Source organism: Populus euphratica, unplaced genomic scaffold (genome assembly GCF_000495115.2).
Source record: "Populus euphratica unplaced genomic scaffold, PopEup_1.0 scaffold741.1, whole genome shotgun sequence".
NCBI classification, from domain to species: domain Eukaryota; kingdom Viridiplantae; phylum Streptophyta; class Magnoliopsida; order Malpighiales; family Salicaceae; genus Populus; species Populus euphratica.
The window spans coordinates 37,902-61,842 of NW_011500611.1; the positions used below are offsets into that span (position 1 = coordinate 37,902).

The 23,941-nt window shown below is 34.0% G+C and overlaps 5 protein-coding genes across 8 annotated transcripts in view; 1 reads left to right on the forward strand and 4 right to left on the reverse strand.

Moving 5' to 3' along the window:
- Positions 1 to 5,206, reverse strand: part of LOC105115669 (E3 ubiquitin-protein ligase RING1-like) — a 6,923-nt gene extending 1,717 nt beyond the window's left edge. The window contains exons 1-3 of one of the 4 annotated variants that reach the window (XM_011012627.1): positions 4,218 to 5,206; positions 3,552 to 3,724; positions 2,998 to 3,334 (exon numbers count right to left, since the gene is read on the reverse strand). In XM_011012627.1, the coding sequence (XP_011010929.1) occupies positions 3,690 to 3,724; positions 4,218 to 5,121 (939 nt within the window). In that variant the 5' untranslated portion in view covers positions 5,122 to 5,206 and the 3' untranslated portion in view covers positions 2,998 to 3,334; positions 3,552 to 3,689. Of the gene's footprint in view, positions 1 to 2,997; positions 3,725 to 4,217 lie in introns of those variants that run through there. The other 3 variants (XM_011012626.1, XM_011012624.1, XM_011012625.1) reach the window with 3 other exon arrangements.
- On the reverse strand, positions 7 to 2,303 carry LOC105115670 (pectinesterase-like). The gene is made up of 2 exons (XM_011012628.1): positions 990 to 2,303; positions 7 to 881 (listed from the first exon to the last, which is right to left on the reverse strand). The coding sequence occupies exons 1-2, from the start codon at positions 1,858 to 1,860 to the stop codon at positions 202 to 204; spliced, it is 1,551 nt and encodes a 516-aa protein (XP_011010930.1). The 5' UTR covers positions 1,861 to 2,303; the 3' UTR covers positions 7 to 201.
- A 712-nt stretch (positions 5,207 to 5,918) lies between the features above and the next one.
- LOC105115671 (pectinesterase 2-like) lies at positions 5,919 to 8,181 on the reverse strand. Its single transcript, XM_011012629.1, has 2 exons — positions 7,278 to 8,181; positions 5,919 to 6,734 (listed from the first exon to the last, which is right to left on the reverse strand). The coding sequence occupies exons 1-2, from the start codon at positions 8,137 to 8,139 to the stop codon at positions 6,043 to 6,045; spliced, it is 1,554 nt and encodes a 517-aa protein (XP_011010931.1). The 5' UTR covers positions 8,140 to 8,181; the 3' UTR covers positions 5,919 to 6,042.
- Positions 8,182 to 10,694: 2,513 nt separating this feature from the next.
- Positions 10,695 to 14,193, reverse strand: LOC105115673 (probable pectinesterase/pectinesterase inhibitor 33). The gene is made up of 2 exons (XM_011012630.1): positions 13,177 to 14,193; positions 10,695 to 11,513 (listed from the first exon to the last, which is right to left on the reverse strand). Exons 1-2 carry the CDS (start codon positions 14,054 to 14,056, stop codon positions 10,819 to 10,821), a joined length of 1,575 nt encoding a protein of 524 aa, XP_011010932.1. The 5' UTR covers positions 14,057 to 14,193; the 3' UTR covers positions 10,695 to 10,818.
- Positions 14,194 to 20,347: 6,154 nt separating this feature from the next.
- Positions 20,348 to 23,941, forward strand: part of LOC105115674 (endoglucanase 4-like) — a 3,754-nt gene continuing 160 nt past the window's right edge. Inside the window, exons 1-7 of the mRNA XM_011012631.1 lie at positions 20,348 to 20,960; positions 22,108 to 22,515; positions 22,605 to 22,697; positions 22,811 to 23,008; positions 23,093 to 23,204; positions 23,313 to 23,476; positions 23,577 to 23,909. Of these exons, the coding sequence (XP_011010933.1) occupies positions 20,760 to 20,960; positions 22,108 to 22,515; positions 22,605 to 22,697; positions 22,811 to 23,008; positions 23,093 to 23,204; positions 23,313 to 23,476; positions 23,577 to 23,906 (1,506 nt within the window). The 5' untranslated portion in view covers positions 20,348 to 20,759 and the 3' untranslated portion in view covers positions 23,907 to 23,909. The remainder of the gene's footprint in view (positions 20,961 to 22,107; positions 22,516 to 22,604; positions 22,698 to 22,810; positions 23,009 to 23,092; positions 23,205 to 23,312; positions 23,477 to 23,576; positions 23,910 to 23,941) is intronic.

Consider the following 23,941-nt stretch of genomic DNA (forward strand, 5'->3'; position numbering starts at 1 on the left):
CTCAAAAACTCCATACATGGAGCTACATGCATTTAGTTTTGCTAGAAAATTAGGAGAAGAACCAACAAGGTTTGAAGTAATTCACTCTTATGAATGTGGCTGCCCTCATGGATGCCAATGCATCCAGCCACAACACTTATTGAAAATGAGAGAACTAGCATTGAACCAATTAATATATAGTGCAGGGAACTGTCAATAGTATCAAAGTCCGGCAGCAAATTGTACACCAGTAGCTGGCAACCATGAACGGCCACCTATGAAGTTTGCAACTGTGAATTTTGATGCTTCTTCTGCACTAGTTATAACCTTGTAACCAGGCCACTTAACTCTTCCACTAGTCGAAGCTCCAGGTCCGGTGTTCTTGTACTCTCCATAATACAAAGTGTTTAGGGCAAAATTACCATCCCACTCAAGCCATCCTGCCGGATCCACCAAAGAATCAAGATAAGTTGAGAGAAAAACTGTACGCGAGTATTTCCTCCATGGCCTTCCCAAGTATGTTTTTGATGAGCCAAGGTCTTCTGCAGAAAATACTTGTGAATTATGGATTACAATCCCTGTGTTAGTATAAGGGCAAGACCTGCCCTGGGCTGTTATAACATTGTTTTGGCTACCAAATGGCCTTCTTACATATATCATGCAATTTTGTAAGACAACAGCTGCATCTCCAAAAATGAAGTCTATTGTACCATAGATAGAGCATTCCCTATAGAACTGTCTTTTACTGTGGACATATAAGGTGTCTTGATACCCTTCAAAACCACAACGGTAGAAGACAGAGTAATCGGAACTTGATCGAAGGGCTACAGCTTGATGGTTTTGTGGACCAGCTGTGTTTTGGAAGGTGATGTCCCGAGCAATGAATCCCTGACCATCGACCCCTGAGGATTCATCAAATTGTTAACATTGGTCGTGATTTTCACAGATAATAGATAAGAAAAAGGCTGTTTGCACTTAAATTAAGACAAAGAAAGAGTTAAGAGATTTACCAACAGTTGCAGTGTGAAAGGTGTCAACACCTCCACCGAGACTCTTGTTCCCAGTGATAATGGTTTTTGTCATTCCATCACCAACAAGCATAATATTCTCAAGTTTCTTACCAATTTCAAGATACTCTTTATACACCCCACTCTTAATATATATAACAAACCTCCCATTCCCACTACTCTTTTCTGCGGCTTCAAGTGCCGCCTTTATGATACTGTAATCACCTGATCCATCCTGCGCCACCACAAGATCTGGAGATGGTGAAGGTTCCTGCAAGAGCTTTCTATCAGCTGCTTTAACCCAGGTAGGAAAATCATCTTGATAAGTTTGAGGGAAAACTGATGAGGCTTTGTTATGTAGAGCCAAAGAGTTGGTTATTAGCTTCGAAACATTGTTAGACATCATGAGAGATAACATAGAGCCTGAAACCCCTAGATCATTGATTGTGTCTTTACAACTTTCAAGATAGGTTGACGCAGCGCTAAGCCAAGTCTGGGTGTTAAAATTGGTGGATTTTATGTTAGAGGCAAGGGCGAGGATGAGTTCATCGATGGTCTTGTTGTAGAAGTTTAAGCAATGTTTCCATGCATTCTTTTCTTTCTCAATGCGTAATGTTGGCCATAGCCGCTGGTGGTGATTTTGAGCAGTGAGAGCACTCTGCAAGGCTAATTCGATTGCCACTTTACGAGACTCAAATTCTTGGTTAGGTATAAAGTGGCTTGGGTTTTGCTTCATGGAGTATTTGCATGGTTCAGGGTGTGGGGTTTTGCTGCACCATGAATCTATCTCATTATAGGTGATAGATGACAATGTTGGTGAAAACAATGAGCAAAAGCTTATGAACAAAACAGATAAGCCAAACTTTGTAGCCATTTTAGGAGGCCTAACAACTCTTGAAAACGTGAATGTAATCTTTTTTGAAATGGTGAGTACTCTGCTTGCAGCTTTTGGCTAGTTTGGTGGGAAGTACACAACCGAAAGCTACAAAAGCTAAGAAATAAGATCAAAGATCTTAATACTTTGTCTATAATGTATATGTTGTTCCCTTCAAGAGAAGCGACTATATATGTTGGAAACAAAAACAAATTTCAACCAAGAACTCAGTTTTTTATCAAATTAATAAGTGCTGTTATAAATGTTTTACTGTAACTTATCTTTTGCCATAACCTCCATGCTTAATTTGACATCATACTTCTGCAGTTACACCTCTTGTACATGTTTAAGAAGAAATAAAACTGTTTTGTTTGATATAATGGACAACAATTACAAGTTTTGACCTAGGGTTTTATTTATTTATTTATTTTTATTTACGTGGGTGTCCGGGCCAGCTTGCGCGCACCACGACTAATCCCCACGGCCCACTAAATACCCTGCAAACCCAGTAGGCATGTAAGGCACCGCGGGGGTGACAGACGTGCACGTCAGGGCTCGAATCCAGGTGCAGTGGAAGGAAACAAGCCCATTCCACCGCTAGGCCAATCCCTAATTTGCAACCTAGGGTTTTATTAATTTCACATGGCTTCTATACGTCGTCTTCATGTGCTCTTATGTTGGGATATGTAGTATTCTTCAAGTTATCTTGAGACTACTTGTCAATAAGGTTCATGGGTTAACATTTCACTTGCTGGACTATAATCTGAGTTAATAATGCACTAGTTTAGAGAGTTTCTTGCTTTATAAGTAGTGTAGGGTTGTGAATCTAACGACAAATTAGGTGGTTGAGCTCCACAGCGGAGCCACCTTTCGAGCTACAAGGTCAAGCGAACCTATTAGGAAAAACCAGTACATATTGCTTAGATAAATATAAAATGCAAAGTCGTTCGTGCATTAATGTTTCTAGACTTCATTTATCCCACTCATGAATAAGTCCATGAAGCACATTCGACTCAAAAAAGTGCATTATTATATTTAAGAAGAAAGAAATTTTATCTTGTTTAAGGACCATTGACTTCAACTTAAAAGGTCCATGCAAGCCCTATCTTCCTTATATATTTCTTGCTAAAAAAAAAATAGCAGCAAAAAGAAAATTTGCATACTTAAATTATTTAGTACAAGATGTGAAAATGGGATATTTCTGATCTTATGGCATGGATGTATAGAGCTTTCAAATTATTGTACACAAATCATATACCATATATATATATATATATATATATATATATAATATCCAAAGGGGTGAAGGCCCCTACTGGCCCTAAGGTAGCTCTGCCATTGATTCTACCAATGGCATTACAGTGACAACATGTTTGTTTTACAGCCAACTCTCAAGGCTTCTCTTTCTCAAACTCTCTTCATTCTCCCAACCTTGATCACGCTAGTAAGATCAAATATGAAGATCCTCCTTCACCCAGAACCATGCATATATTTTTCTTTTAATATGTATGAAAATGTAACAATAGACAGAAGAGAGAAACATTAATTAGAACAAATGGAACTATTCTTTTAGCAGATGTAGTCATTTTTGCAACTGCTAAATAAGAAACAAAAACTTGGGTTAGGAAAATGGAGGCATTTTAAGGACATCAAAGTAGAAAAATAAAGAAATATATGTACGTATCACATACCTGGTAAGCTGGTTCGATATCTTTCATCCCTGCTACCTTTAAAAATTAATGGTAGATGGACATACCTGCCTAAGAAATGATTCAATTATGAGGCTAATATGTACAGCTTTAAAGCTGGGAGGCATTTGGAATTCAGAGTTAAAAAATGAACCAAGAACGCCACCAAGAGCCGGCTGCAGGAAACATCAGCACATAATTAGTTAAACATTAGATACAAATCTTCCAAATTACTTTTGTGTAATTTCTAAAAGCTATTAGAGGGAAGAAATTGATCAATTTGAATTTTCTTTCTGAATTTCCTTTTCTTTTTGGAAATTATATGCGTGAAAATATACATCAACACAACCAACACATCAATATAAGAGAATATTTTGTGTTTAGTCAGTGTTCCAAAACACAAAAAAATATATATATAGAAAAGAAAGAAATATATTCGGATAAAGAGATAAAAATAAATAAGAAATATATTTGGATAAAGAGATAAAAATAAATATATAAAATAAATATGTCTTCCAGATGCTTGAGCTTAATTTTCTATTAATTCCTCCATCAAGATCCCAAGTTAAAAGAGGCAAAGTGCCTGAAATATTACATGTAGCCTTTCGAAACCAGAAATAAGGAAAACAAAGAGAAGAAAGAAGTAGCATAAGGAAATTCCAAACTCACCTCCACGCGAAGTAACAACTCTATTGTCTAAGAAATCAAGGTATCGCCGTGTCCAATCAGAAAATGCACGAATCGGCGGCAAAGAATGGAGCTGATTCCTCAGCCAATTTATGCTGTTTGTCAGCTCTTCAAAGACAAAAAAATCAGCATTTTCACCTGGAAGATCTTTGTCAGATTCGTCACACAGCTCATACCGGCAAACTGGGCAAGTATTATGCAAGTTTAGCCAACGAACAATGCAATCAGAATGGTACAAATGCTTGCACGGTAGCTTCATCACGTCACCACCAACCTCAAATATCTCCTTACATACAGGACAATGAATGTCGTTCAACAAATGTTGTTCAGTGATTTTCAACACCGGCAACGCTTCAATTGCCGAAACTGGTGCAGGAGGTGGCCCTAGCTGTTCAGTATGAGTCGTCGCTTGAGAGACCAGATCATCTTCATCGTTACCAAAATTGTCAATATGGCTTCTGTCATTACCACTATTACTTGGAGGAATAACAGGCTGTGGTGCCGCGATAGCAGGTCTTTGCAGGCTTGGAGGATCCACAAACTGGAGGGTAATCCAAGGTCCATTGGAACTTCCAGGTACCCATCTGATTCTTCTACCAAGATCAGCATCCTGCCGCCTTGTAGGAGGATCGAGCATTTGCGCCAAAGAACCCAACAACCGTGCACCTGGAGACGGCTCTAAGCCAGATAGATCAGCAATAAGCCTGGGCCTTGATACATCTAGCTCATGAATTATTTCCCTAAAGCAATGCGGACAAAAGATTTCAAGTCCGTCTAAGGAGGTGAACCTTAACGTACGCTGGCAATTTTGACACCAGAAGTAATGAAAAGTTCTCATTCTTCTGATTCCGTTCACTGTAACACGAGGGCGATTGATCAAGGACATGTGTTTCAGGGGGGCTGAGCAAGTATCCGCCTTTTTTAGGTCTAATTTGTTGAGGAAGAATGTTTCACAATCTTTTTATATGTGAAAATGTCACAGAGAATGGCTTTTGGAGGCACAGGAAGATATTCTTTTTCTTTGCTTGGAGATGTTACTTAGGCCTAATTGTCACTTTCTTCCATGAACAGTTTCTTCTCACTTCTTGACAAAGCAATGCATGATTGAGAAACGGTGCAAAGCTAATACATAACTTTCGGTTGAACAATGAGCTAACTACACAGACGACTTATCCATGAAGTTATGTATCTAATTCCCTGAGAGCGAATGACAAGCTAAAGAAAACACATGTGTACTAGTTTTGGTTTGCATATAACCCATACAAAGATTCCATGGCAATAAAGAAGCCAACCAGGTTCCACGGAATAAAAGTTGAAAAAAGAAAAAAAAAATCAAGATTATTGATCAGCACTGTATAATGGGAAAAAAATTATAAAAAATATTGACAAAAATAGGTGTAAAAATGAGGAAAATCATATTAAAAAAGAGGTGCTATAAGTTAAAGGTTTATTTTCTTTTAATTTTTCTCTCCATAAATACGAGAGAGATGTACTTTTTTCCATGTGTTAATTTAGTTAAAGACTACAACAAGTCAATTTACCCCGACCACGTCATTATCAACTACTGTATAATCCGTGTCCTGACATTGTATTTTACAGTACTGCTTTCATGGAAAATAAGTGGTTCATGAGAAATTACAAGCAATGGAATGAAAAGAATAATTTCTTTATTATTTGATAAATGTCTTCATGACAAGTTGTGAACCATTACAAGGGAATCCACAAAATTAATTAAGAACTTTTTGAAACAATGAAAGAACAAACAGATTGATATAATCAATGGTACCGAATGGGACTGTTAATATCATCAAAGTCCAGGGTAAAATGGGACACCAGTAGCCGGCAACCATGACCTTCCGGCTATGAAGTTTGCGACTGTGAATCTTGATGCTTCGGTTGAGCTTGTTATAACCCGGTAACCACGCCACTTAACTCTTCCTCTAGTGGAGGCTCCAGGACCAAAATTTCTGTACTCTCCATAATACAAAGTGTTTAGAGCGAAGTTACCATCCCACTCCAACCAGCCTGCTGGATCCACCAAAGAATCAAGATAAGTTTGAAGAAAAACTGTACGAGAGTACTCCTTCCAGGGGCGTCCTAAGTAAGTCTTGAATGAGCTAAGCACTGGTCTAAGGTCTGATGAAGCCATGACTCGAGAGTTATGGATTGAAATCGGAGTATTTTGATTGGGGTCAGTCCTGCCTTGAGCTGTTACGACGTTCTTTTGCTTATCCATAGGCCTTCGTGCATATATCATACAATTTTGTAAGACCACAGCTGCATTCCCAAAAATGAAATCGACTGTGCCATAGATGTAGCATTCCTTGTAGAATTGCCTTTGGGAGTGGACGTACAAGGTGTCTTGGTAACCTTCGAAGCCACAACGGTAGAATACTGAGAGGTCGGAGCCTGATCGGAGGGCCACAGCTTGGTGGTTTTGTGGACCAGCTGTGTTGCGGAAAGTGATGCCTCGAGCTATGAATCCTTCCCCAGTCACGGCTGAAAATTCATGAAAATCAATGGTACGTACGTAGACTAAAGATTGATGTTGCAAGGAAAAATAAAATTAATGGCTCTAATAGAAAAGTCATGAAAATTAATGGTAAGTAGACTAAGATTGATTCATGAAAATTAACTTGTTTGTTGATGTATATTTGTATGTAGACTGATTCTGATTTTTTAATTAATTAATGTTTATCCAAAGGTTTTATGCTTGAAAATTGAAACTTCCTCTTAATGCCCTAATTAATCAAAGAGTGTAGGACGTGAACAAGTCTATCCGTGGACATTTTCTTCTTACAAAGTGTTCAGTTTTTCACAATAAAAGCTACAAATACAAAAAAGATGCATGTTTAGTTAAAGAATTGAAGATGAAAATATAAAATAAATCAATAAAATTTTATATTTTTAAAATAAAAAAGAAAGATAAATTTTTGGATACCATATTATTATTTTTTTGTCTTGAGATAATAACCAAACCTTGTTTTATTAGAAAAGTAGATGAAGAGAAGTTATGGGAAAGGATGTATGCATAAAACTTACCAACAGTTGCAGAGTTGAAAGTAGTAAAACCTCCACCAACACTTCGGCTCCCGGTGATGCTGGTATTTCTCAAACCATCACCAACAAGCATAATGTTCTTTAAGTTCTTTCCAATATCAAGATTTTCTCTATAAACCCCTCTCTTAATACGAATAACAAACCTCTTACTGCCACTCCTCTTTGCGGCTGCGTCAAGGGCTGCCTTTATGGTACGGTGGTTCCCTGAACCATCTTGAGCCACCACAAGATTTGGAGATGGTGAAGATTTTTGCAAGAGCTTTCTATCACCTGCTTTAACCCAACTAGGGAAACCATCATTATAAGTTTGGGGTAAAGTTGATGAGGCATTGTCCTTCAAAGCCAAGGTGTTGCGAATTAGCTTTGAAACATTGTTAGACATGAGAGGTAACACGAAATCTGAAACCCCAAAATCCTTGAACCCGGCTTTGCAGGTTTCAAGGTTTGTTAAAGCAGTGCTAAGCCAAGTTTGAGCATCAAACTCGGTGCATTTTGTGTTGGAGGCAATAGTGTGGTTGAGTTCTGCAATGGTGTCCTCATAGAGCTTTAAGCAGTCAGCCCACGCAGCCTTTTCTTTCTCATTGCGGCATTTTGTTCCTAGCCATTTGTTGTGATTTTGAGCATCCACAGCCCGTTGCACGGCTAATTCGATAGCCATTTTGCGGAAGTCAGACTTTTGTTTCGGCACAAAGTGTTTTGGGTTTTGCTTCATGAAGTATTTGCATGGTTCAGGGTTTGGGGTTTTGCTGCACCAGTAATCTATCTGGTCATTAGAGGCAATAGATGATGAAAACAATGAGCATAAGCACAAGAACAAAAGTGATAAGCAAAGCTTTGTGGCCATTTTTGGGAGGCCTAGCTAGTAATTGTTGGAAATATTTGAAGATATATCAATGCTGTAATGATCAAGGCTATGGATCGATGTGGCTCTTTATATAGGGGAATAAGGAAGGTGGACTTTTTCTTCTTTTTTCCCTCTCTTTGTTATGGTGTGCCAGGTGACAGCCAGGTTTTGGCCAGCTCTGTACACATATTAATTGTTGAAAACGACTAATTATTAATCATCTGCTTAATACTCAGATTATTTTTGTAACAACTCATTTGCTACTCTTGTCTTGTTATATATATATAAAGAATGCTATCCTTTTTCATAGATTAATAATTGTATACTTGGTAAAATCAAGCTTACATTGCTGGGTAAAAGAGAGACTTTCTTTTGGATGCCAGTAATTGCATGGATTTATTTAATTATTTCTATGCAATTAAGTCCACATGAGAACACGGTTTTGTTTACAAATAATTTAATTATCTTAACTTTGTGCTAATTCTAGAATAATGCTTAGTAATTCGAGAATAATTTAATGTAATGAGAGTGAAGGACTGATCTAGACAATGACAGAACACCTCGAATTATAATCAACTTGTCTACTAAGAATACTTCAAAATTAACCCTTAATTAACTTTAATTTTATATATAATGAACTTTTTTAATTTCTCAAATGAACTGAAACTGTTTCTGATGAGAATCGATTCTTTGTGAGGATCTTGAACATCAAATCACAGAATCTTGTGTATATATGTCATCAAAATACAATTTAATTTGCTAAAAATCATTCATGGCATCTATCTTTTACCATTCTCTTACTGTGGCTCGCCGCCTTCTATAAACTGTTCATTCTTAGTATTATTGCTTCCCTTTTTTGAAAAACAGCAAGAGGAAAATTGAAAGTTCTTATGGTACCTGGAAGGATTTGTTTGACCAGGCACGTAGCCTGTAAATCTCACGCCTCACTGTTACTGAAGAACAGTGCAATATATATATATATATATAGATGACGTGCCAATAACCTTCTCTTCGACAGTGTAAGATATTGGACTTTTCTATATAGTTGACTTTGAACCACAGGCATGCAGCCGCACTAAACGCGTAATCAAAGGCACAAAGATTTGATTATGTCAACGTGATGACCATTTTCATCTTCTCTCTCTCTCTCTCTCTTCTTTTTGCTTTAAAAAAGTAATTTAGAGTTTGCGCTCATTAAAGGTTAATGTATCCTTAGTATATTTAATTAATTACCACATACATTTCTAATTATATATCAATTAAATCCTTCTTTTATTTTTTATTTTCAAATAAAATCACCAGACCTTTTTTTAAAACATCTAATTCATTGACAATCTAAGTATCCTAGGTCTCCATAACTGTTTTTTTTTTTTAAAAAAAAAAAACGAGGTCTCCATAATTGTTTTTTTTTTTAAACTACGTGAAATTAATAAACCCGAATATATATACGAGTTTGCCCACTGTTTATTTATTCGTTTTATATCTTATGAGGAACCCAACTGCATAGGCATGATTGCAAATAATTTATAGGAGGCTCTTGATTAATTATTCAAGCTTATACAACTATATCTATGAAGCGGTCATTTATTTATTTGGCTGGAGCCATAAAAAGCTATCATGAGAATAAAACACAAAGAATAAGGGTACATGTAAGAGAGCATTATTAAATTAATTAATTTGGTAAGGTCTATCGATCGGCAGCTTCGTGAGCTTCATGATGGATACGGATAGGTAATATTGTATAGTTTAATTAATTTTGTTAAACAAATTAATTTAATTCTCACCTACGCAATAATTAAAATATTTGTGGAAACAAGAAAAGTTTGACCTTATAATGTCTATCACTATCGCAAAGGTCATTACACATGGAATAAAGCACGAAACAAGCAGCTATCGATCTCATTGAATTTGAAAAATAAATATTGAAAACCATTAAAGAAAATTTAAGATTTAGTACAATTAGCTGGTATTATCTTATTTTCCGCAGCTTAATTTCCGGTCATCTCTTGAACGCTTCTCTAGTTCTATTAGAGAATGAATGTGGGCTAAAATTAGCTGGGTCTATAATGTTCTTTCTTGGAATACAGGCCATACATTTCGTAAGGCCTCACATCTTGAGCTCGAAAAAGGGCTTGTATAGTTCCATGCATTGTTTTTAAACCAGGTGACTAACTAGCTGGGGATTTGGTTTAGGCTAGATTAAGCGTTGAAGTGGACAAACTCGGGATATGATTTAATTTTTTAAAAAATAAATGTTATTTTAATTTTTTTAAAATAAATTCTTGAAACAATAGTATTTTAATTTGATTAGAGATGACAGTTTTGAGTTAGGTAAGATTTAATAACTATAGTTCCATGCTTTCATTCCCAGAAAAGTGTAAAAAAAATAAAATCACATGCTGTCTCTATGTAGAATAAGCCCAATACTCTCGACAACATGCACTTTTATGAGGAGGCTGGTAATTTGTGTCGGAGAGGCCATGATCGTGCAATATTTTTATTACCTTAAATAAAATTTGAACACATTCACACACACAAAAAAAAAACTTTCTGACTTGCTCCAATCAAGTAATAATATAAGTAAATTAACTTATTTATGCTTTCAGTGAGTTAAAATGTACAGAAAGAATACAATTAAATTAGAAAATAGATATAGTGACAAATACCACAGCATCATGATCAAAGGTCAGAAGTAAATGGGATCTTGGTGGCTGGCAGCCATGACTGGCCAGCAATGAGGCTTCTAACAGTGAAACGTGACGCCACATATGGGCTTGTTATAACATGAAATCCTTTCCAAGCAACCCTCCTTCTTGTTGAAGAGCCAGGCCCAAAGTTTTTATACTCTCCATAGTACAAGGTGTCCTGAGCAAAGTCTCTGTTTAGCCATGGTGACCAGCCTGCTGGATTAATAAAGCCATCAATATAAGTTTGAAGAATAACTGTCCTAGAATACCGCATCCATGGCCTCCCCAGGTATGTTTCAAATGCACCAGCCACCGGCTTCAAGTCTGGTGCCGGTAGAATTCGTGAATTATGGATAGAAATTCCGGTGTTTTGGAAGGGGTCATTGCGGCCTTGCGCCGTGATCATATTTGCTTGACCCTTTAAAGGCCTCCTCACAAGAATAATAGAATTTTGGAACACAACTGCTGCATTGCCAAAAATGAAATCTATGGTGCCATAGATGTAGCATTCTCTGTAGAATTGCCGTTGAGAGTGGACAAAAAGGGTGTCTTGATATCCTTGAAACGAACATCGATAGAAGACTGAGAGATCTGAGGCTGATCGGAGTGCAACGGCTTGGCCCTTCAGTGGACCTGCGGTGTTGCTAAAGGTAATGCCACGAGCCACAAAGCGAAGGCCATCAATACCTGCAAATCAATTGTTAGGTAAAGTAGGCATATAATTTCTTTCACCGTACTGGACAAGTAAAGGGAACACAAATTAAAGTACTGGAAAATTTTGATCATATGATAATTATTATCACGTGCAATATCATTTCAAACAAAAATAATCTTCAAAACTATAGAAAATTGTGTTCTACGCCTTGCTCGCAGGATATCTATGGAAAAAATAATAATTTAGTAATGTTTTTGCCACTTTTGATTTCATTCCTTCTGAATTTTTTCTTCATAATCCAGAAATCTTTGATTAAGGATATATATTTCTATTTCTGAATTTTTTTCACTCGTCATCCCTTTTTTTATTTTTTATAAAACGCTCTTCATCCCGCTTATAACTAGCGAAACAACATGCTGATTACAAATATTTCTTCTATTAAATATTTTTTAATAAAAAATCTAATATAATCACACTTGTGACCAAGATGAAACAACATAACTATTCGGAGGAGCACAATGATTCATAAAAAAAATTAAAAGATATCTTCTTAATTTATTCTATTTTTGTTTTGACAATGACATTTTAATTAGCATAATTAAATGATTATCATGTAAAACAATACATTTATTAAAATTAAATAATATAATCTTTTTAAGGAGGATAAAATATAAAAGATGCCTCCTTAATCTTGTTGACATGCATGAGATTTTACTAATTACTCGATGAAACAACACAACCTTTCTGAGGAGCACTATGGTTTAGAAAGAAAAAAAAAAGGTGTTTTTTTTAATTTTATTTCTGTGTTGAAATGGAATTTATATTAAACTTTGAAATGACAGTTTGATTAAGATGAAATAACATAAGCTTTATTAGAATAAAAATGGTCCAAGAAAAAAAATCCTCTTAATTTTAGTTTTCTTTTGGCCAAAGTAATTTTTAATTAAATATAATTGATTTTTATGTGAAACAACACAAACTTTATAAGGAGCACAATGGTCAACAATATATATATAAAGATGTCTCCTTAATTTTATTTTTATTCTGACATGACATTTTAATTGATTATTCTAAATTATATTTTGACATGATATTTTAATTAAACATAATTGATTACTCTATGAAAAAATAAATAAATAAAAATAAAACAAACATAATTTTTTCGTGGATCAGAACGTTTCAGATAAAAAAGGTATCTTCTTAATTTTATTTTTTTGTTGACATAATATTTTAATTAAATATAACAATTGAACAATCGCTCTAAAGCTGAGGAAAGTTTCACAATTTAAATATTGTATAGATAAAAGAAGAAGAAGAAGAAGAAGAAGAAGAATAAAAATCATATGGAATATTATTTGAGAATCAAGACATCTCTTGTTAAAATACTCTTTACGTCTGCCCTTTTTTATTATGAAATCGTAACTTTTAAGTGAAGTGATCAAAACATTGAAAGAACTTACATGGACCATTCAACAATTACGTATTTAATTATTAACCTCATTCTTCTTCTTTCTAACCAAAAGAAACTTCATCTTCTACCTTTCTATTCATCTCAAATTCAATAAGAAATCAATCGACATCGTAAATATATTTGATTAACTAATTCGATATTGACAAACATGTATCCACTTAGAAGGCTAGCAAATATAGCAATGATAATAGATGTTTCGAAGATGGAAAGATTGATTTTCTTACCAGCAGTAGCAGAACTATAAGTTGTATAGCCACCTCCAACACTCCGACTGCTTGTGATTATAGTATTTCTCATGCCATCACCAACCAGCCAAATATTGTTATTGTTAACTCCAACTGCAATATTTTCCTTATAAACTCCTCTTTTCACATGTATAATCAGTCTAGTTTTGTACCTCCTTTTTGAGGCTGCATTAATTGCTGCCTGAACAGACCTGAATTTCCCCGAACCATCTTTTGCCACGACGAGATTTGCCATTGCTGTTATTGATGCAGATTGCAATAACCGTCTGTTGGGCCTGGAGAACCATCTTGGAAACTCTTGTACTGTATTGTTGTCTTGAAGCAAAACCCCATTGATTGCCAGAGTATTGCTAATGAGCTCCGATAGATTTTTCGACATGGCTGGCATAGTGAAATCCGACACATTAAGGTCTAAAGACCCGGTTCTGCATGTTTGAATGTTGGTTAGCGCTGTACTTAGCCATGTTTGTGCATCAAGATCTGTACATCGAAGCCTCTTCTTCCTTATCCCTCTTAGGGTACGGTTAAGTTGAAGAATGGTATTAGAGTGAAGTTTCAAACAATCAGTCCATACAACTCTTTGTTGCTGGTGCTCGTAGTTCTGCCCGAGTTGCGAGACTTGCCTTTGTGCAATAAGGGCTTTCTTAAGGGCTAATTTGACCGACATTAACCGGAACTCGGACCTATGTTTGAGTGCAAAATGGTGGTGGCTATGGCTCATGAAGTACTTGCATGTTGAAGGGTGTGGTGTCTGGTTGCACCACCACGTTATGTTGGATTTGGTGCTCTTTGACGCTGCGAATGAGAAGATTGAAGAGAAGACTATCAATGTTGCCAATAGCCTAATCTTGGTTGCCATGGTTTCTGATTTGGACCTTGAAGTTCTTAAGGGTCATAATAAGATGTAAGCAAAGTGTTTCTTGATATTGTAGAGTGAAGAAAAGGGTTAATTTGATGGACTAATAAATTGTTTGGAGGGCGGAGAGTAATATGCCATATATAAGTGCAAACGCAGGATATGACACTACAATACGTGCTGTCTTTACTTGTGCAGTGCACAATTGAAAATGACATGCCAAGTCAAGCAATGCCCAATAGGAATTAATAATTCTTTTTATTTAATATATAGTGGTTCTCCTTTTCAATATTGAAATTATTTTTCATTTATATATTGATGTCGTTTGTAAGAAGAACTTGCTTCCTATCATGTCCATAGGGCAAAGCATAGGATTGCTCGCCTTTCTGGTTTATATTAGTGATGAAATGCATAGCCTAATTAGCCGCCTAATTAATCACATTAAAGTTTCAGGTCGGCCATCATTGCGAAGAGAAGACATGCTATGCTTGCAAGAGAAAACGTATCCCATGAAGTTTCCTTGAACTATACATGAATCAATTCATAAATTTACTTCGACTTGCTTAACCGTGTAAGCTTTGACATAAATTCTCGTAATTAATAATGTTTTGAAGCAAAACTCAGAGCTCATCACATTTGTCATTTTGTCAACTGCTTTAGCAGTTGCTCCATTCATCAAGCTATGAATCATATCTGTCAACAGTAGTTTATGTGGATTAGCCGAAAAACAAGAAACATGCTCCGTACACATGATTGTTCTGAAGAAATAAACATTATTCTTCGTTCTTTATTTGTATTTATTTATTGTGCTTCTTCTCAAGTACAGATGAAGTAACAATTCCTTTGAAGGAATAAATAAAAATTCTCAACTATTACTCAAACAATCCCGATGACGAAAGAGCCATAAAAGTCTGAATCAACCATGTGATTTCTAGATTGTAGATCAAGATAACTATAATATTCTCTTTATACTTCAATCATGAAACTGAAGTTTCAATAGCTAGCAAGCATTAATAAAAAAAAGACGAAAGAAAAAGCTAGCAAGCATTGACAAAAAAAAAAAAGTTCATTTGAATTCCCAAAGTAATTATCTGATAATATATAAGAAAACTTAAGATGAAAACTTTTTTGTTATTATTATTAATATAAATGTTTAAACCAGTTTATATATATCTTGATTAATCTTATAAGTCCTGAAATTAATGATTAGATAAGCATTTAATAACTATGACAAAACCGAACTTTGTTTGTGGTAGTAATGTTAGTAAACTTATCTTGATTTAGTAAGATAATCTAATTATTGATTAATATTAGAAACTTATTGAATTACAATATAAGATGAGTTAAATTTCATTTTAAATTAAATGACAATTGATTTAATTGATCTGATCAAGTGATTTGACTTATAAATTTATTTTTTAATTAAAATAATGTTATTTTTATATTTTTTAAAACAAATTTAAAATAATATCATTTTAAATTAATTTTATTAATTCAAGTTTATCTACCAAGTTGATAAATATAACCTTTATGTTTAATGTCAAAAGATGAATATATAAAATATTAAATATAAATGGTAAATACAGGTCTGATAGAGGCTATTCAAACCCTTATGATTATATTAATTTAGTTTTAAAATGGATTAAAAGAGGTGTAATTTTTAAGTTGTGGTAGATTGGTAGTGGTGTTATGAAAAGATAGGGTGATATCCTACTTAATAAATATTATATTTTTTTATTTGTGCTAAGTTGTAATGTGGATTATGTTTTAAAAAATATTTAAATAATTATAATTTGAGTGAATACGAATTAACTTGGTTACTTGCTATCTAGGATAACCCTAAGGAAAAAAAAGTTTAAAGTTAAGTAATCTAATATAAAATGATGAAATTGAAAAAAATAAAAATTAAATTAAGTTAATCTTTGAAACCAACAACTCTAGTTATAAGATCAAGATGACCATATAAAAGACTAAAAATAAATATTGAATAAAATTCTTAATAATAAAAATACTAAAATGAAAAAAAAATAGTAATCAAAACAATATGAACTGAATCTGATATGAAAACTAATGAAAAAATAATGAGGAATTTAATAAAAAAATAGAATAAAAAAGGAGCCAAAATTGGATAAAAAAACAAATAAAATAAAATGTTTAGAGAAAAAATTGAAAGATAAAACAAATTAAGAAAATGATAAAAAAAAGAGCAATTAAAAAAATGAGTAAATCTAGAAATAAAATAAAATGTTGAGAAGAAAAATTGAAAGAAAAAACAAGAAAATGATAAAAAAGCAACAATCAAGAGAATAAGTATTATTTAATATAAAAAAAAACAAATTTAAATGCCAATCAATGAAACTAAAAAACATTAATCTAAAAAAAATACCAATAAGAAAAGGATTATAATTGAGTTTTTTCTCCATTATATTTTTTATAAAATAATATTATATTTAGTTTTTAGCTAAATAAAAAATCAAACAACTAGCTAGGAAAAAATCATGTCAACACCCATTGATTTTTTTGTCATTATTTTTTTTTATCAAGATAATATCATTTTTACTTTCTATATAATAAAACATTCAATAAACCCCACTAATCTTGGTTATTTTATCTAACTCGTGACTTAGGACATGATGAGAGTCGACTTTTAAACTAGATTTTAAAAGCTTAATAAAAAAAATAAACATTAAATATAATATAAAAATTTAACAACAATATATAATAAGGGATGAAATTGCAAAAAAAAACATTAATCAAGAAGAGAACTCAAAATAAAATAAATTATAATAATAAGAATGAAGATCAAATTCAATAAAAAAAAAACTAAAATCAAGTGATTAAGAATTAAATAAAAAATCCAACAAAAAATATCAAAAAAATAAATAAAAATATAAAGAATGAGGATAAAATTTTATTTAAAAAATATTAAAAATCAAATATTAAAAAATAAATTTAATAAATAAATAAATTTAATATAATATAATTAAATGATTGATGAGTACTTTGTAAGTCCAACATATATTTTGACAAAAAAAAAAGATAAAATAGTATTATCGAAACCTCTCCGTTCTATGCCGCCAACACACATTGGTTCACTGTATATAGAGTGATGAGATGTTTTGGACGCCATTGAAGAAGGTAATCAACGGCAATTGAAAAACACCACACGTGTAGCCTAGTGCCTCCTTTTTATTTTTTTAAACTATGAAAAGATCAAAACAACATTAACTGGAAGACAATTGCAAGAAAACCAAGGTTAAAAAAATCTAAAATGTCGCTTGAACTTGGATAAAAAAAAAAAAGTTGACCTCAGTAATTATACTGTACAAAAATGTAAAAATTTGAAAATATCCCTTAAGCATTACCTATGCTGTTTTTTTTCAAGGGTATAATAGTAATTATACCATGCAATAAATATGTTAAAATACAATTCTATCCCTAAATATGTGTTCATTTTTTTATTTATTAAAGGGCTCTTTTACTATTGGTCGTAATATGTGCTAGTAAATTTTAGTTTTATTTATAATTCTAATAATATATATATATATATAAGTAAATAGGCCAAGGGTCTCAAGCCAAGTCCACAGATAGATAGTAGTTAAATATATGTATTTTCGGTGACCTTCATAGTTAGCTCTAATAATTCTTAGTTTGTAATGCCTGTTTTAAGCAAATTAGGCTCATCGCCACCCAAACGACACTGGGTCAAGCTCTTACCCTCGATCCGGTTGCATCAAAGATATAATTATCAGAGCTAACTTTAGGTTTTTTGGCGCATCAAATTAGTTTCTCATTTATGTTTTTTTTTTTTAATATTTTCAATTAAAAATATATTTACATAATATTTTTCATATATTTCAAAATTATAACTTAAAAAAAAAATCAATTTAATGAGTTGTTTTAATAAAAAAAACTATTTGAAAAGCAATTTAAAAAAACAAGTTATAATATAAAAACAAATACTCATAATTAAATTAGGTGGTTATTGGATATACTCTTAAAATATATGTTTTTTTTTTTAATAATTTTGATTAACAGTACTTAAGTTTATCTGAAATTATTTTTTATTATTGAGAAAAAAATATACTTTTTTTTTTTTAAATAAGAACTTGAGTTTTGAATAATTTTTTTTATTCCTTATCAGTATATGAAAACTTTAGACAAGCAATATATATATATATTCTTCTTTTCTTTTTTTACGAGAAAGACAAGCAATGTCTTGATAATATAGGATTTGGGTTTTAATTAAATCCTTCAAGGTTCATCACAGAGTCATTTCTTCCTCTGTCTCAACAGTCCAAACTCCAAAGATAGTCTCCAAGGTTGAATGGTTAAAAGCCCCCAATAGCTACAAAAGCCCTTCAAGGAATCAGTTTCATTGACCTCCGCAAGAGGCCCAAAATAGCCCTTATCTGAGCCCAGAAAACAAAGACTTAGAATCTTATTTCTAAGAAGTGGCATAAGATTAAGATTAAATAAGTTAATCCACGGCCTGACTGAAAACCCAAATAAGATTGTTTTTAAAGTTATATTTTAAAAAAAATTAAATTTAAAATAAAACCCAATAAAAAGAAAATGCTTTAAATCAATATGTAATTAGATTGTCCTACCAAACCAAATTACGTTTTATATCATTGCTTGGAACTAGAGGTTGAGTCATACTTTGACAAAACTAGAAAAGGGAAAAAGCACAGAGGAGTGCCTTAAGTTGCATCCTAGTAGATGGGTCATTACGTTTCTTGAAAAGCTTGAAGAACACTTGTGCTTTTATTCAAGTCGTTAGGGATGGGAGCCGAAGCCTGCACAAAAGGTGAGCCTTGAGCATGCCAGGAAAACCCTAAAACTATGAGACATCAATGTAAAATATTAGAAACATGCATTTTGTTACTTGAGATGCCGAAAAAGGCATTGTTGCTTGCCTTCTTCATACACTTTCTGATAAGGCGTATGGAGATGTCCTATATTCAAGAAACGTGATAATCACCTAGCTTTGTTTCTTGATTTTAGATTTCCTTGCACAACATTCCGAGTCATTTGGTGGCGTGCATGGAAGGATATTTTTTAAAAGCTTGAATTTTTCATTTAAAATTATTATTTATTATTTTTTGAATTGTTTTTATATGCTAATGTTAAAAATAATTTTTAAAAATTAAAAAAAATATTATTTTAAGTATTTTAAAAAACAATTGTTATTTTATTTTTAAACATTCTCTATAATTATGATCAATAGCAGAAAGCTACATAGAAGCAAAAGGGGCAATTACCCCTTTAATTTTTTTTGATTGTTTTGAATAATAAACATTGATTTGATTGTTTTGAATTAATTAAAGGTTATATTATTTTTAATTGAATTGGTTATGGTATGGAACTAAACTTTTCCACAAGATGAATAAACAAATATTTTAATTATTGTCAATTAGTAAAGATTGATATTTGTATAATTAAAATTTTTTTAAATTGAGATTGATCTTTTTTATAATATTAATTTTTTTGTACCTTTCTATAAAATAAGCAGGACAAATTATTGAATAATTTTTATTTTATTGGTTTTTTTATTTTTTTTGTTTTCATCAGACAAAATTTAGTTAAGTTATATAATTATGTAACTCAATTAAATTTTGTTATTATAAAAATTTAAAGAGAACAATTATAATATAAATTTTTTATTTTAAAAATATTTTTAAATTAAGTTTGCTTAATATGAGATAGTATATTTGTTTTGAATTGGTTTTTAATGTATATCTATATAATATAATAATATAGTATATATTAATAATTTTTTCTCTTATTTAAATTTTTTTGACTCTGCAACTGATTATAATTATAATTATTTTGATACAATTTTGAGAAAAAAATATTTTGAAAAACCAATTGAAAACGCTTATAATGCTCTTTGTAAAACCAATTCCCAAAACCATTGTAAGCACACGGTTTACTTGCGCATTATTTAATTTGAGTGACAATTTTAGGTGATGGTAGCGATGATTGGTTTCTACAGGTTATGAATTCATGCATAAGAGTAGCTCCCCCGTGACACACATTTCCACAAAAATGGTCGATCCTTCGGTAGCCCATGTTAAATTACTTTCTGAATTTATTTATTTTGGTTTTAATTATTTGGGTTATCTTGAATATGTTTTCATACAAATGAAAAATGAAATCCCTTAAAAAAAAAAAAAAATTTTGTAACTTTGTTTTTGAATTTGAATACTTTTTTTTTTTTTGTAACTTTGTTTTTGAATTTGAATACAAGATAATCACCTAAAAAAATTAGTTAACACCCCACGTTCACAGGAAGTGTACGGTGGTTCCAGACTCCCACTACTTTGTCAAAGGAGTACAGCAGAAGAAGAAGCAAGCACACATCAACCATCACATATATATTATGACTATGAGTCCTCTTCAAGAAGGCAATCATCCGAACCAAATACACTGTAACTAACAGCATTAGTCACCACCGTAAACGGAGGCGCCGGAAATGCCTAGCCTTCATTATTATCTTTTGTTTTTTTCGACCAAAACTCTCCCTCCCTGACTAGTTAATTTCAGCTTCTCTTTCAAGTGAATGTACGTACCCTTTATGTTTCTTCTTCACTTTTGGTACCCATCCTATTACAAAAATCTTGCTTGAATGGTTAGGAAAGTATAGGAGGAGGAAGTTAATTAGCCAGAGGTGTTTGATTTTGACTTTGAGAGAAAGAGAGAGATGGGTGTGTTAAAGAGAGCGCTGGTTTTTGGAGTGGTGATAACGATGGTTATGGTGATGAGAGTGGCTTCACATGATTATGGGGATGCATTGACTAAAAGCATTTTGTTCTTTGAAGGGCAGAGGTCAGGGAAGTTACCTTCTACACAGAGAATGACTTGGAGGAAGGATTCTGGTCTTCAAGACGGCTTTCAGATTGGTGTAAGTCCGGTTTTGTGTGTGTGCGCGCGCGTGCGTGTGTGGGTGTCTGCGCGTGTGCATGTGCGTGCGTGCGTGTGTGTAAATGCTTCTTCATTGATATACCCGTGCGTGTGCATGCGCGTGCGTGCGTGTGTGTGTAAATGCTTCTTCATTGATATACCATTTAATTTTTATTTCTGTTACCATTGCTATTGCCATTGCCATTGCATTGTTTTGGGCCACAGTTGTTCAGAAAAAAGCCAGCATCTGTTTTCGAGAATTGCCACCTGCAATATGTTAATTACCCACCTGTAGTATCAGGGCAGCTTGTTGGTGCAAGTCCTTTCGGACGGCCACTAACTTCACTTGGATCGGCGAGGGCTCAACCGGGGACTAGAGACTAAAAACAGCATTTGAGTGCCATACTGTGCTGATAAACTTCTGCTCATAACATGAATATTCTTAAAAATTACAGCTGTAGGAGAGACACCGTAGTTGCTTACAGGGGAGGGGTGCAAATTTTTTAGTAAGAAGGTGGAAGGACACCTAATTGCTTGTGACTTTGAAAATGATTGGTGAAAGTGATTTTCCTTGTGAGTAGAGCACACATGTGACCTAAGAATCACGGATTGAGTTAATTCATTCACTTGTAACCGATGTCTCTTGGCTTTTTATAGCATGTTGGTCATGTTAGTGAATGTTAGTGACGACTTACTTACAAGGTTCATCACATTGTGCTCTTCCTTTTCTGACAGCTATAGCTCTTCTGTAAATGAAACCAAACCATCTCTCATGCAAAAAAGGACGAAATTGTGCGATAAATTGGGACCATATGCGCCGTCTGACACATCTAGTTAATCTAGACCACTCTTAAATATCACACTAACTCTAGAACACTAACTCTAGAGGAAAATTGAAATTGACTTAAATGTTCTGAAAAAGTAACTCATTGTCTAGGACCTCTAGGTTTGAAACCCAAATCAGGCAGCCTGATTTTGTCAGGCACATAGGCGAGGGGCTGTTTCTACACGTTGGTGCATAGGGTGGACCGTGATTCCTTCCCTTTATCCAAACACAAAAGAAAAAAAAATTGTAAAATCACTTCTTGCTAGATTAGTTTTATTCTGCTATCACGTTGGGACATAAAGATTGTTCTGAACATTCTCAGGTTGATTTGGTTGGTGGATACTATGATGCTGGCGACAATGTCAAGTTCAACTTTCCAATGGCATTCTCAACAACAATGCTGGCATGGAGTGTATTAGATTTTGGCAATTTCATGGGTCCAGACCTGCCATATGCACTAGAAGCTATTAAGTGGGCAACCGATTACTTCCTTAAAGCCACAAGCATCCCTGGCTTTGTATTTGTTCAAGTTGGTGATCCTTATGGTGATCACAATTGCTGGGAGAGGCCTGAAGACATGGACACACCTAGAATCCCTTATGCAGCTAGTAAACAGTTTCCAGGCTCAGAGGTGTCAGCTGAGATAGCAGCTGCACTTGCAGCATCTTCCATGGTGTTTAGGCCTCGCAATCCTGCATATTCTGCCAGGCTTCTCAAAAGAGCTGCAATGGTAAACGAGATCGATTCGTATTTCATATGTACTTTGTTTTTAAACTATCGGCTAAACATACTTAATCACTAATAAAAAAAATGGATTAGGTGTTTCAATTTGCAGATGCTAACCGTGGTTCTTACAACGATACCCTGGGACCGTGGGTGTGCCCATTTTACTGCGATTTCAGTGGCTACGAGGTACTCATCAGAACATTCAGAACTTGTCAATATGAATTACAGTAAATCTCTGCTTCCGTTGCAAAATCATATTCTCAAATTAAGTATGATTATCAATGATGATGTCTTTACAGGATGAATTGATCTGGGGAGCAGCATGGCTATATAGGGCGACCAAAGCACCTAATTACTGGAGTTATGTTGTGCAAAACATAAGCCATTTGGAAAAAAAAGTTGCCAAACATACTGATCGAGTCGGCTATGGCGGTGGTAGCTTCGCTGAATTCGGATGGGATACTAAGAATGCTGGTATTAACATACTTGTTTCAAAGGTGACTATCGAACTTGATTGCAGCATCTCTGTTCGTTGTTATAATATGTTTCTCTCTAAATTCTTCTTGTTGCTTTCTTTACAGTTGTTGCTTTCAAGCAAGACTTCTGATGTAGGTCCATTCATTCCCAATGCAGACAAGTTTGTTTGCACTGTGTTGCCCGAATCACCTACTGTCTCAGTCTCATACTCTCCAGGTAGCCTTAATTTGTTCATGAATTTCTTTAGCAATTCATACTTCAAAGGCATTTCGTTTCTGTGATGGAACAGTAAACAATTCAAATCGGTTCCAAAATTCTTTTCAGGTGGACTTCTGTTCAAACCAGGAGGAAGTAACTTGCAACATGCCACAGCTTTATCCTTTCTTCTTCTTGCTTATGCTCGTTATTTGAATCAATCCAATAGAGAAATTCATTGCGGTAATGTTGTTGCCACTCCTGCTAGACTTATTCAATTCGCAAGAGGGCAGGTAGGCCTACATCCTTTCTCCATCCTTGGTTAAGTCATCAATCTTGTCACCGGTCTTGTACATTAGCTAAGGAAATGTTACAAAATGGTAATCTACGCAGGTGGATTACATACTGGGAACTAATCCATTGAAGATGTCATACATGGTTGGATATGGCAGCAAATTCCCTCGGAAGATACACCACCGCGGCTCGTCTCTGCCTTCTGTTGATCAACACCCTGCCAGGATCAATTGTCAAGGTGGAACTCCATACTTCCAAAGCAATGATCCTAATCCTAACTTGCTAATAGGAGCTGTTGTTGGTGGACCTGATCAAGGGGATTCCTACTCTGATTCTAGAGCAGATTTTGTACACACAGAGCCAACCACATATATTAATGCACCTCTTGTTGGCCTCTTGGCTTACTTCAGATCACATCCGCCCTTGTAGAATCCCCCCCCCCCCCCCCCCCCCCACCTCCCACT

Bases quoted from the DNA above. Each gene is read 5' to 3' on its own strand.
- LOC105115670 (XM_011012628.1), bottom strand. From the start codon at position 1,860: ATGGCTACAAAGTTTGGCTTATCTGTTTTGTTCATAAGCTTTTGCTCA. The intron at 882-989 runs GTAAATCTCTTA...ATGAATCCTCAG, and splicing joins CTTTCACACTGCAACTGTTG to GGGTCGATGGTCAGGGATTC.
- LOC105115673 (XM_011012630.1), bottom strand. From the start codon at position 14,056: ATGGCAACCAAGATTAGGCTATTGGCAACATTGATAGTCTTCTCTTCA. The intron at 11,514-13,176 runs GTAAGAAAATCA...ATTGATTTGCAG, and splicing joins TTATAGTTCTGCTACTGCTG to GTATTGATGGCCTTCGCTTT.
- LOC105115671 (XM_011012629.1), bottom strand. From the start codon at position 8,139: ATGGCCACAAAGCTTTGCTTATCACTTTTGTTCTTGTGCTTATGCTCA. The intron at 6,735-7,277 runs GTAAGTTTTATG...ATGAATTTTCAG, and splicing joins TTTCAACTCTGCAACTGTTG to CCGTGACTGGGGAAGGATTC.